This window comes from Pelodiscus sinensis, chromosome 12, assembly GCF_049634645.1.
Source record: "Pelodiscus sinensis isolate JC-2024 chromosome 12, ASM4963464v1, whole genome shotgun sequence".
NCBI classification, from domain to species: Eukaryota; Metazoa; Chordata; order Testudines; family Trionychidae; genus Pelodiscus; species Pelodiscus sinensis.
The window spans coordinates 23,481,485-23,496,778 of NC_134722.1; the positions used below are offsets into that span (position 1 = coordinate 23,481,485).

At 40.1% G+C, this 15,294-nt stretch overlaps 1 protein-coding gene and 1 long non-coding RNA gene across 5 annotated transcripts in view; one reads left to right on the forward strand and one right to left on the reverse strand.

Annotated features, from left to right (window-relative positions):
• The first annotated feature begins 34 nt into the window (after positions 1-34).
• Positions 35-15,085, forward strand: LOC142831071 (uncharacterized). The gene is made up of 3 exons (XR_012906698.1): positions 35-188; positions 2,320-2,383; positions 14,951-15,085. It is a non-coding gene; the product is annotated as an uncharacterized LOC142831071 (long non-coding RNA).
• The window catches only part of ZNF507 (zinc finger protein 507), a 40,008-nt gene continuing 35,240 nt past the window's right edge, over positions 10,527-15,294 (reverse strand). For all 4 annotated transcript variants that reach the window (XM_075940143.1, XM_075940141.1, XM_075940142.1 and 1 more), the window contains one exon: positions 10,527-15,224. In XM_075940143.1, the coding sequence (XP_075796258.1) occupies positions 14,864-15,224 (361 nt within the window). In that variant the 3' untranslated portion in view covers positions 10,527-14,863. The remainder of the gene's footprint in view (positions 15,225-15,294) is intronic.

The following is a 15,294-nucleotide window of genomic DNA, read 5'->3' on the forward strand; positions in this document are numbered from 1 at the left end:
CTGGAGCGGGGCTGGCAATGGCAAAGGGTAAGAGGCTGCCTGGGAGTTGCTAGGAGCTGACTGCGGAAGAGGGGCGGTATTTATAAGGGAGTAGCCGCAATGTTAGTGAGCAGGAGATTTAATTTGGGGGTAGGATGCTGAATAAACGTGGCAGCACAGTGGGAAGTTGTATTGGGACTGCAAGTGAGGTGAGTCTCTGGGGTGGGATAAGCCTTTTCTGAGTTTAGGTGTCCACAACTTGGTTGGCAGTGAGGAGCAGAGGGGCAAGTGTGAATAGTGAAGGTTGAACTATTTGGACTTTTAAAGTCCTGAAGGGCAGGAGGCTAAGATCGTCAATACAGTAATTCCTCATTTAACACTATAGATGTTTTCACTTAACAGGATCGTTTTCTGAAACACATGTTATGCGGGGTCAATTTTCCCATTGAAAATAATGGAAAACATGGGGGGTTGTGTTTCAAGTGGTGGTGTCTGTTGGGACCAGGACATAAGGTTGGAGGATAAAGGGGACTGGGTTACAGCAGTGAGGGGAGGTGTTTGGCTCTGGAGAAGGGAAGGAGAGGGGAGGGGGACTGGGTTGGGACTATGCCCCTGTGATGGGTCTGCTGGGACCCGCACTGCATCCAGCAAGGGGGGGGGGTCGCCAGGGAATGGCGTGGCAAGCGGCAAACCCTCTGCCGCTTTTCAGGGATGCAGGAGAAGCCCCGCGCAGCCGCTGGCAATGGGCTGGTTGGAGAAATTGTGTTATTCTGGGGACGGTCATGTAATTCAAAAAACGTTCCCTAAAAAAAAATCGTGCTATAGTGAAAATGTGTTAACTGTGTGTTATATTTGGAATTACTGTGGATATGGTGGCTTAACGGGCTGCACTAACCTAGCCGAGTCTAATGCAATAGGAGTGGCCTGAGGAGGGCTGCGGCAGCTGGCACCCCAGGCGGAACGCACAATCGGTGCCCCGGCTTGCACGGCCGTCAATGGGCCATCAATGGGGTGACGTCATCATTAGGTGCTCGGGTGCCCCATGACATCATCGGGCGCCATTGAAGGCAGCGCCATAGGCGACAGCCGAGTCAGCCTATAGCCATGGCCCCCCCCTGCATCCAGTAGTTTCAGTGTTTCCTACTTACAATTTTATTTAGTGAAATCATCCTCAGATAAAAGGGAAGTATTGACTTGTGATATTTACAAGATTAACTGCAATAAAAATGAAAGTTTTATCTGCAGGCATTCCACTGAAGCCCCAAAGAAAGCTACCTCAGGCTGCCTCATCAGTTACTTCAATCTTGATCTCGTAATGTTGCCCACTTCTAGAAGCAAAATGATCAGGCCTAAGAGTATTTTTGTGATCACTAGCTGCCAGTCCTTCCTGATTGTTCCAAAGTATGTATGGTAGTTTCCTTAATGTTGAGTAATACTTACTTGGAGCTGGGATCAAGGTGCCAAATTTCCTTTAGTTAGCATCCTGAAGCTGGATTATGAGGTGAAGTAGTAGTGCTTTATCTTCAGAAATATCCGAAACCATACAAAACACTGACCCTTTTGAGAAACAATATTCCAGTAAGCAATGCTAACTCTTACTGGAAAGCAATGAAAGAGTACACGAGATTCTCATATTGCCAACCTCAAGTGATCTAAAACAAGGCGGCTACATCTAGACTGGCATGATTTTGCGGTAATACTTTTAACGGAAAAGTTTTTCCATTAAAAGTATTTCTGCAAAAGAGCGTCTAGATTGGCAAGGATGCTTTTGCGCAAAAAGTGCTTTTGCGCAAAAGCATCCGTACCAATCTAGATGCGCTTTTGCGCAAGAAAGCTCCGATGGCCATTTTAGCCATCGGGCTTTCTTGCACAAAAAATTAAGGTGGCTGTCTACACTGGTCCTCTTGCACAAGAGGGCTTATCCCTGAGTGGGAGCGGGAAAGTATTTGCGCAAGAAGTACTGATTTTGTACATTACAAAGTCAGTGCTCTTGCACAAATTCAAGCAGCCTGTGTAGACAGCTGGCAAGTTTTTGCACAAAAGCAGTCGCTTTTGCGCAAAATCTTGCCAGTCTAGATGCACCTGAAGTGTTGTTTTTTTTAAAAGCTGTACTGTGTTTTGTCTGTCCTCTGATTTTTTTTTTCAAATTTCCTCTGCCCCAGCCCCAACTGTGTGTGACAATTAGTGTTGGCTGCTCTCCCAAATTTATTGGAAAAGGTGATTTTGGCCTCCGCTGTAGAAGCTCATATCTTCACATCTGCCCCACTCCCGCTCCTCAGGTTTAGTGATTACTTCTGACCCAGTCTTTATTAGTTCAGCTGCCCCCTTTTCTCATCTCAGGCTGGAATACTGAAGGGACAGAGTAGGATCAGAGATGCCATTCTTTCTTCTTTGCTCACAGGAGGTAAGGACACATTGGCTACATTTGCATCCCTAGCTCGAACTAGGGAGCAAGTATAGACATACCCTCAGATCTATAACCTTTTACAGGGCACTAAACATAAGCCAGTATTAACTATTTGGTGACTCCAGATAGCCCCTTTGTAAGCGGGGTCATCATTTATGAACTGATCCTGATTTTTTGAACAAGCATTTGCCGAGTAGTTTGAACAGAACTTTCAGTCTATGGTTGAACTGCTGACTGGTTTACTATTTTTATATACAGTGCTATGTACATTGTATAGCATTGTTACTGGTGTCCGCCTGAATGATAAGTTTTAAAACAGCAGAACAACAAAAAGCAAGTTATTAATCACTTGTTACAGTAGCAACCTAGTATCCCAATCAGGACCTCATTATGTTGGGTCTATAAAAAAAATCTTGTTGGGTTGTGTGATAATAGAATTTAAGCTGTCACTTTTCTATTATATATTTTAGGGTGTGTCTACATTGCATTCCTCCTTCGAGAGAGGAATGAAAATGTAGACAAGCGAAACTACAAATGAAGCACGGATTTGAATTTCCCGCGCTTCATTGCACGATCGCGGACAGAAATAACCCTTACTCCTTAAAAAATGAGGTTTAAGGGTTATTTTGAAGGAAGGGTTTTTTCTCGAAATAACCCTGGGTGGACTGCTTTTGTTTTCTCGAAATACGCTATTTTGGAAAAACAGCTGTCTGCAATTATGCAAATGCAGTGTGGGAAATTCAACTGTGCGCTTCATTTGCAATTTCCCTCGTCTGCATTTGCATTCCTCTCTCGAAGGAGGAATGCACTGTAGACATTCCCTTAGGCTGTGTCCAGACTCCATGCCTCCTTCGACGGAGGCATGTAGATTAGCCACATCGGAAGAGGGAAATGAAGCCGCGATTAAAATAATCGCGGCTTCATTTAAATTTAAATGGCTGCCCCGATCTGCCGATCAGCTGTTTGTCGGCAGATCGGGGGAGTCTGGACGCGATGCCTCGACAAAGAAGCCTTTCTTCATCGACACAGGTAAGCCTCGTGAAACCAGGTTTACCTGTGTCGATGAAGAAAGGCTTCTTTGTCGGGGCATCGCGTCCAGACTCTCCCGATCTGCCGACAAACAGCTGATCGGCAGATCGGGGCAGCCATTTAAATTTAAATGAAGCCGCGATTATTTTAATCGCGGCTTCATTTCCCTCTTCCGATGTGGCTAATCTACATGCCTCCGTCGACGGAGGCATGTAGTCTAGACACACCCTTAGAGAGTTTGTCTGTTTGTTCAAGAACTCCTCCTAAACTTTAAGAACTAGGACCACCAAATTTGGTGTGCAGCTTCCTCTTATCATAATGTAAAGCAAGGTAAGGGTTTGGATGTGCCAGGAAAATGGATGTGCCTAGAATGAGATTGCTTCTCATAAAACCAGACAGAAGAGACAAAGTCACTAGGCAGCTGAAAGTGGCTAGTTGGGGGTGCCCCATTTCTTTGGCACTACCCCAGCCCTGAGTGTCTCATCACCTCAGGTACCCTTTATGGAAGGCAAGGGGGGCCTGAAGCTGCTCAACTCATACGGGAATGATTGGCTGTTCTTTGTTAGGGAGCCAGGGGAAAGAGCACAGTTTGCTGCATTCTTCACTGTAGCTGGGGAGTGCAGGGGGTAGATGAACTCGGGCCTGCCCTAGCTGTACTTGCTGCAGTGGCCATAGAGAGGTGCTTCTTGCCTGGCCCAAAGCTGCTCAGTAAGAGAGGGCTAGCTGTTCCTGTCTCCTGGGGGTAGCCTGGATACTGAACCCCTCATCCTAAGCCCCACCATTTTATTTTCCATAAACAAAAAGTAATTGAGTTAAGGTCCCAAGCAAGACTAAGTAAATCTTCTAAAATACCGTAAGAGCAAGGAAGTAGTGAGTGGAATAAGTGTTAAGACGTGATCTTTGACCTATTATGGTCCACTGGGAGTATCTTAGAATAACTTTGATGTGAATAGATAAGGTTATCATGTGGCAGCGTTTTACAATGAGGGTGTATCACTGTATAATTGGACATACTGTATTTATCTTTTGTTATGACAGGAAGCAAATAGTTTTGACAGTCTTCTAGTTCTTTTGCAAATAAGATTATTTATATCAATCTTACATCAAATTTTAAAATTAACTGTTGTCAGACATATGAAAGACACAACCATGTTTATGCTTAAATATTTAGCATAAGAACTCTAAAATTTGAAGTCGGAACTTGGTCACAGATACTATATTCTACTTTGTAGCTTGAAGATTCTGAAGTATAAGCTATCAAAAATACAGCTCTCAATGTTAAATTCTTATATATAGTTTTGATTGAACTCTTAATTCTTTGTCCAACTGAGTATAATTTCATTTACAAAGTGCATTCACTTTACACATTTTAGGGTCCATATGTATGTTTCACTCATACACAGGATAAAATCCCAAAATAAATCCAAACTTCCAAAAGAAGCCCAAATCGACCTGGCTTTAGAAGCAGCATCGTAAGTCACATGTTACTGGATGAGTGAATGCCAGAGTCAGGAAGTACAAAGAACGGGTACTGAGGAATTATGGACTTCACAAGGTGTAGCATTAAGTCACTTTGGTTTTAGCACTACAATACCATAACAGGGTTTAGCAGAAGTTAATCTGTACAGATTAACAAGTAAGAGACAAGTAATGTTATTCATATCAATGGAGGGGAAAAAGGAAATGCAGCTCTCTCTGAAAGAGCTTCAAAAAGATCTCACCAAACTAAGCGATTGGGAAACAAAATGGTACATGAAATGTAATGTTGATAAACATAAAGTAATGCACATTGGGAAAAAAAATAGTCCCAACTATACATACAATATAATGGGGACTAATTTAGTTATAACTACTCAAGAAAGAGATCTTGAAGTCATTGTGGATAGTTCTCTGAAAACATCCACTCAATGGCTACGTCTAGATTGCATCCCTTTTTCGGAAAAGGGATGCAAATTAGATGTATCGCAATTGCTAATCCCTTTTTCGGAAAAGGGATGCAAATTAGATGTATCGCAATTGCTAATGAAGCAGAGATTTAAATCTCCCCCGCTTCATTAGCATAAAAATGGCTGCTGCTTTTTTTCAGCACGGAGCTTTGCCGGAAAAATGCACCAGTCTTATTTTAAGAGGGATAAGGGATCTTTCGGAAAAGGCTTTATTTTCCAAAAGATCTGCGTCTAGACTGGCGCTTTTTTCTGGCAAAGCTCTGTGCCGAAAAAAAGCGGCAGCCATTTTTATGCTAATGAAGCAGGGGAGATGTAAATCCCCACTTCATTAGCAATTGCGATATGTCTAATTTGCGTCCCTTTTACGGAAAGGGGATGCAATCTAAACGTAGCCAATATGCAACAGCAGTAAAAAAAAAGGTTCAGAAAAGGGCAACAAAAATGATTAAGAGTTTGAAATGGGTCTCGGAGGAAGAGAGATTAAAAAGACTGACTTTTCATTTTAGAAAGAGGAGACTGAGGGGATATGATATAAAATAATGACTGGTGTGGAAAAAGTGAATAAGGAAAAGTTATTTACTTGTTACCATAATATAAGAACTAGGGATCACCCAATTAAATTAATAGGCAGCAGCTTTAAAACAAAGTTGTTTTCACACAGTGCAATCAATCTGTGGAACTCTTTGCCAGCGGATTTTGTGAAGAGTAGGACTTTAACAGGGTTAAAAAGAGCTAGATAAATTCATCAAATTCAGGTTAGATTCATCAATGGCTATTAGCCAGGACGGGTAAAAATGATGTCCCTATCCCCCGTTTGTCTGGAAATGGATGACAGGAGAGGGATCATGTGACAATTACCTATTGTGTTCACCCCCTCTGGGGCATCTGGCATTGGCCACTGTCGGCAGATGTGATACTGGGCTAGAGGGACCTTTGGTCTGACCCAGTATGGCCACTCTTATGTTCTTATATACAAAATATCAATAAATAAGGATAATTCTTTTCAAGGAACAGAACTCTACATAAAATAAGTACTCTGTAAAGGGAAGATGATATTTTTAACACTGTCCTTCAGTAGGTGGAGACAGAGTGAAGCTTCCATGGAAGAATGTATACAAATACAAAGCATTTAAATAGTTGTTTCAGTAAGTTTCAGAACTGTGTAAAATATTAACATTTTAAAAAAATTTGACTATTCTTTGGAGTAAACTAATCTGTACCCTTTCGTTATTATTTGTTATAACGTAGCAGTATACATAGCACTCCTAACTTTTTCTTCTACTTAAGACATTTTGAAAATAATTAGCAGCTGCTTTGTTAAATACTCCATGGACCTACCTATTTTTACAGTTTATTATTATTAATGTTCAAAATATTTAACCAGTACAAGCTTTGTTTCTATAAATCCAACTATAAAATCAGTTTAGTAAATAAAGTTGTGACTACAACACTTAGGCTGTGTCTACATTGGCATGATCTTGCGCCAAAGTGGCCGCTTTTGCGCAAAAACATGCTGCCTGTCTACACTGGTGGAAAGTTCTTGCGCAAGAACACTGACGTTCTAATGTTTGAAATCAGTGCTTCTTGCACAAGAACTATGATGCTCCCACTCAGGAATAAGCCCTCTTGTGCAACTGTTCTTGTGCAAGAGGCCAGTGTAGACAGGCAACATGAATTTCTTGCGCAAGAAAGCCTGATGGCTAAAACTGCCATTGGAGCTTTCTTGTGCAAGAAAGCGTCTACACTGGCACGGATGCTCTTGCGCAAAAGCATATCTCTTGTGCAAAGGCACATGCCAGTGTAGACGCTCTCTTGCGCAAATACTTTAACGCAAGAATTCTTGCATTAAAGAGTATTTGCGCAAGATCATGCCAATGTAGACGCAGCCATAGTGTTTTTACAGGATTACCGACTTAGTGGATGCGGGAAGCTGTAGCATCTTGATTTTTAGTAAAGCTTTTAACAAAGCCCCACATTACATTCATAAATGTGATCTATATTAAATTAGTATAACCAGTACAAGTTGTTGAAAAAAAATCACACTCAAGAGTAGTTATCAATGGTTTGCTGTTAAATCAGGAGCCTGTATCTATTAGAATTCTGTAGAGGTCTTCCCTGAGACCAGGATCAGTCAATATTTTCATTAATTACTTGGATAATGGCATGGAGAATGTGTTCATACAATTTGCTGACACCACCAAACTGGGAGTAGTTGCAAGTCCTTCTGCAGGTAAGATTAGAATTCAAATGACCCTGCCAAATTGAAAAAGTGTTCTGAAATCAAAATGATAAAATCAAAAAGTACTGCACTTAAGAAAAAAAACCCCACAATATGTAAGAACAGCCATACTGGATCAGACCAAAGGACCATTGAGCCTAGTATCGTGTCTTCCAACATTAGCCAATGCCAGGTGCTCAATAGGGAATGAACACAATAGACAATCATCAAATGATTCATTCCCTGTTGATCATTCCCAAACTTCTGGCTGCTCATTCCGAGTTTTCCCAAAGCTACAGAATGGGCAATAACTGGCTAAGCAGAAATAGTGCATTCAAAGGGTTTGGAGTTTATAATGGATCACAAATTAAATGAGTCAGTATGATGCAGTTGTGACAAATTAATATTCTAGGGTGTATTAACAGTACCATTGTACTGAAGACAGGAGGTAATTATTTTGGTTCAGTTGGTATTTGTGAGGCTTCAGCTAGAATACAGTGTTCAGTTTTGGATACCACACTTTATGGGTAGCTGTATGCTTACAATGCTGCAGTGGTACAGCTGCACTGCTGTAGTGCTTCAGTGAATAGGCTACTATACTGACAAAAGAGCTTCTCCCATTGATTTAGTTAATCCACCTTCTGTTGACATAAACTCTAAGGTAGACACCACTCTTAGAATAGCTGTGGCACACAAGAATAACTACATCAACAAGAGGTGTAAGTTTATATTGTAGACCTGACCTAAAAAAGAGAGAGATGTAGATAGCTGGAGAGAGTCCAGAAGGCAGCAACAAAAATAATGAAAGGTTTTAAAAATCTGACCTATGAGGAAAGGTTAACAAAACTGGGCATGTTTAGTCTTGATAAAAGATTCATGACAGACTAGATAACAGATTTCAACATGCTGAGGGCTGTTATAAAGAGGATAGTGATCAATTGTTTTCCATGTTCACTAAGAGCAGGACAAGAATTTGCTGAAGAGGAGATTTAGTTATCTTGTATATCAAGAAAAGCTTTCTAAGGATAGTTAAATACTGGAATCGACGAGCCAGGGGGTTGTGGAATCCCCATAACTGAAGCTTTTTAAGAATAGCTGAAACAAAAAACAGGACTATGTAGCACTTTAAAGACTAACAAGATGGTTTATTAGGTGATGAGCTTTCGTGGGCCAGACCCAATAAAAAAAAATGAACACATATGAAAAGGACAAATCAAATCAAATTTCAGAACAGAAGCGGGATGAGGGGGGGGAGGTAAATGTCTGTGAGCTAATGATATTAGAGGTGATAACTGGGGAAGCTATCTTTCTAATGGGTAAGGTAATTAATGTCTTTGTTTAGACCTAGCGTAAAGTGTCAAATTTAAGCATGAATTACAGTTCAGAGGATTCTCTTTCATGTCTGGTGTTAAAATGTCTTTGAAGCAGGATGCAGGTAATCATTTAAGAATAGCTTTGACAACATCAAGGATGGTGTAGCTATACTGCAGGGTGGGCGATAATTTTTGATGGGAGTCCACTCCAACACTTTGGAGGCTTTAGGGGATGGGCTATGCCCACGAAAGCTCATGATACCTTCTACATGCTTTAAGTCTATAAAGTGCTACCAGACCATTTGTGTTTTAAGTTTATCCAATACTTTGGTAAGTGCTCAAGGGTTGCCCTTTTCTATGAAGGGGCTGTGGGGTTTGGGACAGAGAATGGGTGCAGAAGGGAGTTCAGGTAGGGAACTGGGGTATAGGCAAGGGTGTAGGGTTAGAGTTTGAAGGAGGTGGTGGTGACCTGGGACAGGGTGTAGGGGTGCAGAGTCTGGGAAGGGGGTATAGGTGCAGATGATTCTCACTTGGGGGAGGACAGGGAAGGGGTGCAGAGCCCACAGCAGGCGAGGCTGTGAGTGCTGGCAGGGCCTGGAGTGGTACAAGCATGCACAGGGCTGATGTCAGAGCCCGCAGGGCTGCCACAGCTACAGGGGCAAAGGCAGTGGTGCCAGGTAGCTGGGGATAGGAGCCCAGAGGAGAGGCTTGTGCCCTTTCCCACCCCCTGCCCAGATCTTCCCTGTTCTAGGAAACTCCCTTGTCTGGGATCAGTCAGGTCCCAAGGGAGACAGACCAGAGAGGTCCAACCTGTTCTTTACTTTAGAATGGAGAGTCATAGTTTTGTAATGAGTTATGTTTAAATTAGGGATGTAAGGAAACAGTCAACTACTCATTCCTTTCCTCCTCCCCGCGCTGCCTCTTTATCAGAGGCAGCGAAGTGGGGTGTGTGTGTGGGTGTGGGGGGGAGTGTGCAGCAGCCAGTGCTCCTCACTGTTACCTCTATCAGAGGGGGCAGGACTGCTGCTGCGAAGCAGCCCCTGTCTATGGAGGGGTCCTGTGGGGAATTGGTACCCCCGCTCCCAGCAAACAGGGATGCTTTGTGGCAGCAGCCTGTGTGTGCAGGGAGGGGAGGGGGGTCCCAACTCCCTGCTGGGACTTCCTGTGGACAGGGGCTGTTGCTGGCTGGGCAAGCAGCCCAGCTCGCACTGAGTGCAGGACCAAACCTCATTCCGGCTCTGCAATTTAAAAGGCAGCAGAATCCAGGTAGCCTGCTCCCTGGCTCCTACTGCCTTTTAAATTGCAGAGCCACAGCGGGGTTTGGTCCTGCACCTGGTGCAAGCTGGGACTAAGTCAGGCTGCCTATTGAGTAATCAATAAAAATTATATCAACTACTCAGTTAGTTAAATACCTGCCTCTTAACATCCCTAGTTTAAACTATGAGTCCCTACAGGAAAAAAAAAAAGCAGTGTGCTTATGTCTGGGTGCTCAGATTGGATCTGCATAGGGTGGTACTTCCTACCCATTTCAAAAAGGTGTAGTTTTCTTCCACCTTCCCAAATAGTGGCTCGGTATTTACTTTCCCCTGTGAAATATTTGTCTCAGTGTACAATAAAGGCAAAACACTAAGAAGTGTTTAACAAAAAAGTTTATTACCAAAATACAATATTAAAGTCAATACATGACAAACTCCTGTAAAGCAAAATAAATTATTCTAACATACAGTATTTCAGAAGGTAGTTAAAGTAGTACTATAGACTTGCTTCATAGTTCCAAACAGACAATCTGTTCTATCAGGAACACAATCCTACAGAGAGCTTAAGGCATGCAGCTTAATGTGCTGGATAATTTTATAAAATACAATTCATCCTATTTTAATAAGACACAGTGTCAAAAGTAACTGCAGTCTTTACATGTCAGTCTTCTAAAAAATTTTTTATATTTTGGCTATAAAAAGCAGTGCCATAGTGTTACGTTATCTTTTCTTAAAAAAATACATGTACTCATGTCCATGAATATCAAACACGAATTTCTATTAAATATATTTTATTCAATACTTTGAGCACCTTCTGTACATTTATTTTAATGATTAAATAAGTGCTTGGGATAGGAGAATACAGTAACTCTGGCTGAATCCCACTCTCTCTTTCTAGACCAAGTACAAAGTAAAAAGTTAGAATGGAAGGTTCTAAATCCCCAGCTATTTCATGAGTAGAAAATGAGAATTTCCAAATTGTAAGCATCTAGAACAAAGGCTGTAAGTTATAGTCCGTATCACTGACTAAAATCTGCTTGGAGCAAAATTAAAAAAACAACAAACCAAACAAACAGCACTGCAAGTGTCATAATTTGCTAGGTCTGTGTGCTAGCAGCATCCTAAAATACTTGTAAATTCACAAAGGAATGAGAAGTTTGAAATGCTGTAACCTTGAAAAGTGCTGTTAAAACAACCCCAAACATGCAAACAAACTAACCACACAATGCTTTACAAAGTGGGTATCATCATCACAACACTTGCTTTCAGGAACTGATTCTGTAATAATTCCACATTCAGAGCTTCTGTTAAAGTCAGGGAAAATTCTGAATGTATATCGATGGCAGTATGGTGGAAAAAAATCAATAAGGATTTCTCTCTCTGAAGATTATTTTCTGAAGGCCAGAAAGTATTATATCTTGGCAGTTGTATTTCTCCTTATCAGTTTTTAGAAGGCCCCCTACCAACCCCTAATTTCTGCTGCTTTAGAACAATACATGGTTAACCAAAGATTACTTGCACAAATAATGAAATGGTAAAGAACACACTATAAATAGCTGTTAGTAGTCTTGGGCATTTACAGTAATACTGCAACCTCCCCCACCCCCCCAACAAAAAAAAAAGTTTCCTGACTTTGTAATCTGGGTTTGCTGCCATCTTTCTCCTAGCTCACATCTCCAAGTTCTTCACATATTTTCAATAGGGTGTATCTAAACTACACCCCCCTGCCGACAGAGGGACAGACTAGGCACATCACTATAAAAAAAAAAAAAAAAGATTTAAATATTCCACGCTTCATTTAAATAAAAATGGCTGCCGCTTTTTGCCAGTGTGGCACTTTTCCGGAAAGAAGCGGCAATCTAGACGGGGATCGGTCGACAATGAAAGCCTTTTCCAACCGATCCTGTAAACCTCACTGCATGAGGCATAAGGGATCGGTCAGCGAAGGCTTTCCTTGTTGACAGATCCCCGTCTAGACTGTCGCTTTTTGCCGGCAAAGTGCCGTGTCGGCAAAAAGCAACGGCTATTTATATTCAAATGAAGCGCGGGATATTTAAATCCCCACTTCATTTGCAATAGCAACATGCCTAATCTACATCCCTCAGTCGGCAGAGGGGTGTAATTTAGACACACCCTTAGTGTAACAACTTTAGGATGTATGATCCATTATGGGAAAAATGAAGTTAAGGTCGTGGCACAATGCAGTTTCCATGAGTATAAAATAATAATTTATAATTCAAATTACTGTGGACTCTTAATAGTTTTATATTTACCAGATTTTTAAATAAGTGGGATCTGTAAATATAGGAGCTGGAATGTTAGAATGTGCGCTCAGATAGTGAAAACATGTGCCCAATAATTTCTTGTTTTTTAAATGTACCAGAATTCTATATTAAGGATATAATATTGGCGTCAACACTGGCACAAAGACAAGATCAGTACTCTAATTAAATATTTTCTACCTCTTACTAAAATTGTTCATTATAATCATGTTTTGGAAGTGTCAAATTAGTCCTCTATGCATATGAAAAATTTTCTGATTGGCCCTTTTATATTTTGTTTTTAGAAAAAAGTGTAAAACATACAGAAGTTACTTTACATTTTTATTAAAACATCTGGAAGGTTCTATGTTTAGTTCATGGATAGGTCAAACCTATTAGTAAAATGGGTTGCATGTTGATAGATCTTTACCAATTTTTAAAATAATATTTGTACATCTAATCTAATTTATAACAAAATTAATAGGATTAAAGATAGAAAACATTCAAAATGTTTTAACCAAACCCACTTGAAGATTTCACCAGTTCAACTTGAAGTACAACTCTACTCTTTAGCCAGCCTTTATACCCTGGGTTGCTTCTTAAAATTCAAGTTGTATATATAAAAAAACCTGTCCTCTTATTTTCTTTCCTCTTTGACCAGCTTCACTGTCCACAGGAAAACTTAGAAAAACAACACAAATATAGCACCATGAAGACTGTATACTACTCATATACCAGCTTTTCAGGTTTATATAGTTGTAGCTTATTTTTACCAAAAATAGTATAAATAGGTAATAAATACAAAACTTTCTGCATCACTCTTTAAAACAAATCAAAATAATGGTACTCACAATTTTTAACAAATGAGCAACCAATCCAGGCATAAATAACTGAGATGCCAAGAACTGGGCATGCTTCAGCGCAATTGGAGTGTTGAAGCTACCTTTAAACTAGAATTGGATGTTTCATACTTCAGCAGAGTGCTGTAGTCTGACTGCTAAAGGGGTCCTTTTCCAATGTTCCACTTTTTATTGTAGTAAGCATGTTATAAAAGCAATTTTACGGGCTAACTTTGAAAGTGATATTGGCAGAGTTTCCTGGCAATTAACCTGCATACTGAAATTCCCATTGATATATAAAATGATGTAGGTCATTGAAACTACATGAAGAATCAGCATTATAATTTTAGATGCAAAATGATTTAAAAAAAGAAGAGATATGTAAGGACTGTTTTAAAAATAAAACACAGTTATCAAGTTCCCTATGCAGCTGTAAAACTTACTCTAACCATCATAGATTTTGTTCCTTTCTATTTTGGTGCAGTGGAGGAAAGGTTGTTTCCACAAAGCAGGTTAATTATTACTTACATTATTTTTGCTAAATTCTCTTATTGTGAAATTTAAAACGTTCTGAGAAAGATGAAATAATTCACTCAAAAAGGTATGTTCAACAGGGTTAGAGCCAGACTCTTCTAGGTATTTAGGTACCTACTGCAATTTTCAAAAGTGGTTATACACCCAGCACTTTTGAAAATCCCATTAGTGCCTATTTACATCTTTTGGGCTAAATATCTTGAAAATCTGCTCCTTCGTCAATTACATTTCTGGTGACTGCCTGTTCCCACCCCAAGGTTATGGCACTCAGTATGTACTGACATGAAAAAATCACTAGTTAAAATGCCAACTTATTTTGTGATCCATGTGTATTTAGAAGTTTGGCTGAACATTTTAATGAAAGATGTCAGACAATGGATCATTTTTACATATGAATTTAAAATGGCTAAAACAAGATCTTGTATTTACTTAAAATCTGGCCAAATAATCAGCTAGATACTTACTGTCTTCAGGCCACTCAACACTTTCTATTTGTGACAAAAGGAATACCATCCACTACTGCTTATTCACAAAGAATTGTTGAGTTGGGAAGAGAAAGGTCTTAAAAATAAATCAGAAGCTGCCATCCCAGACTCCTCAATCTACCCCTCAGAATCAAGTGTTAAATTTTATGAGAGAATTAAATTTGTATCTGGCCCACTCATCTGCATCAAAGGAAAAAAATATTTGCTTGAAATGAATTAGACACCCTTAATTAAATACTTTCCAGGGGGGCGGGATGGGAAAGCAGCCTTTTGAATTGAGCCAATACCTTGCTTTGCACTTGAGTTTGAATTTCTTTATGCTATTGCACTTTGGATTAACACTAGCCATTGAGAAATCCAGACTCTTGGCATCACAAGGAAGGGTAAAGGGTTAGGAGGATCATTCCACAGTTTCCCAAAATGGAGTACTTAACATTTTTTGTCAGTTAAATTATGGTCTGTAATTGCAACAAAGACTCAATATAGGAAATTTTACTCGCATTTCCTCCCTGGAGCAAGTATCTCAGGTAACATTAGCAAAGATAGAAAAAAAAACTTTTTGGGGAAATTCTCTTCTTTTTAGCTAACTGAAGGATCTAGTTGCCATTTTGAGTTGCACCGTGTTCCTTATTTAGAATGATGTTTATGATTTCACCTTCATGTTCTTTCATATGTTCCAACAGATTTTCTTTGTTGGTGGACTCAAACCCACAAATACAACAGCAGAAGAGTAGAACACAGTATTCTGTGCCAAGATGAGGCTGACTGCAGTTCTTTTCTAAATTGCATGAGGTATTAATTGTTGGATTAGGCTTCTGATTTTCATTAGAACCTGAAATTTCATTAGTAGTCTGATTAATGGACTCTGAAAATGACACCAAGTTCTCTGAACTTCCTAGAACTGAACTTTCATCAGTGCTTTCTACTGAAGTCTTTCCAGGTAGCTGCCCTTGAAACCTAAAAAAATAAAGTTTTCAAAATAAAAAAAAGTCATAGTATTTTTTGTTTTTGTTGAAGATTAAATTTA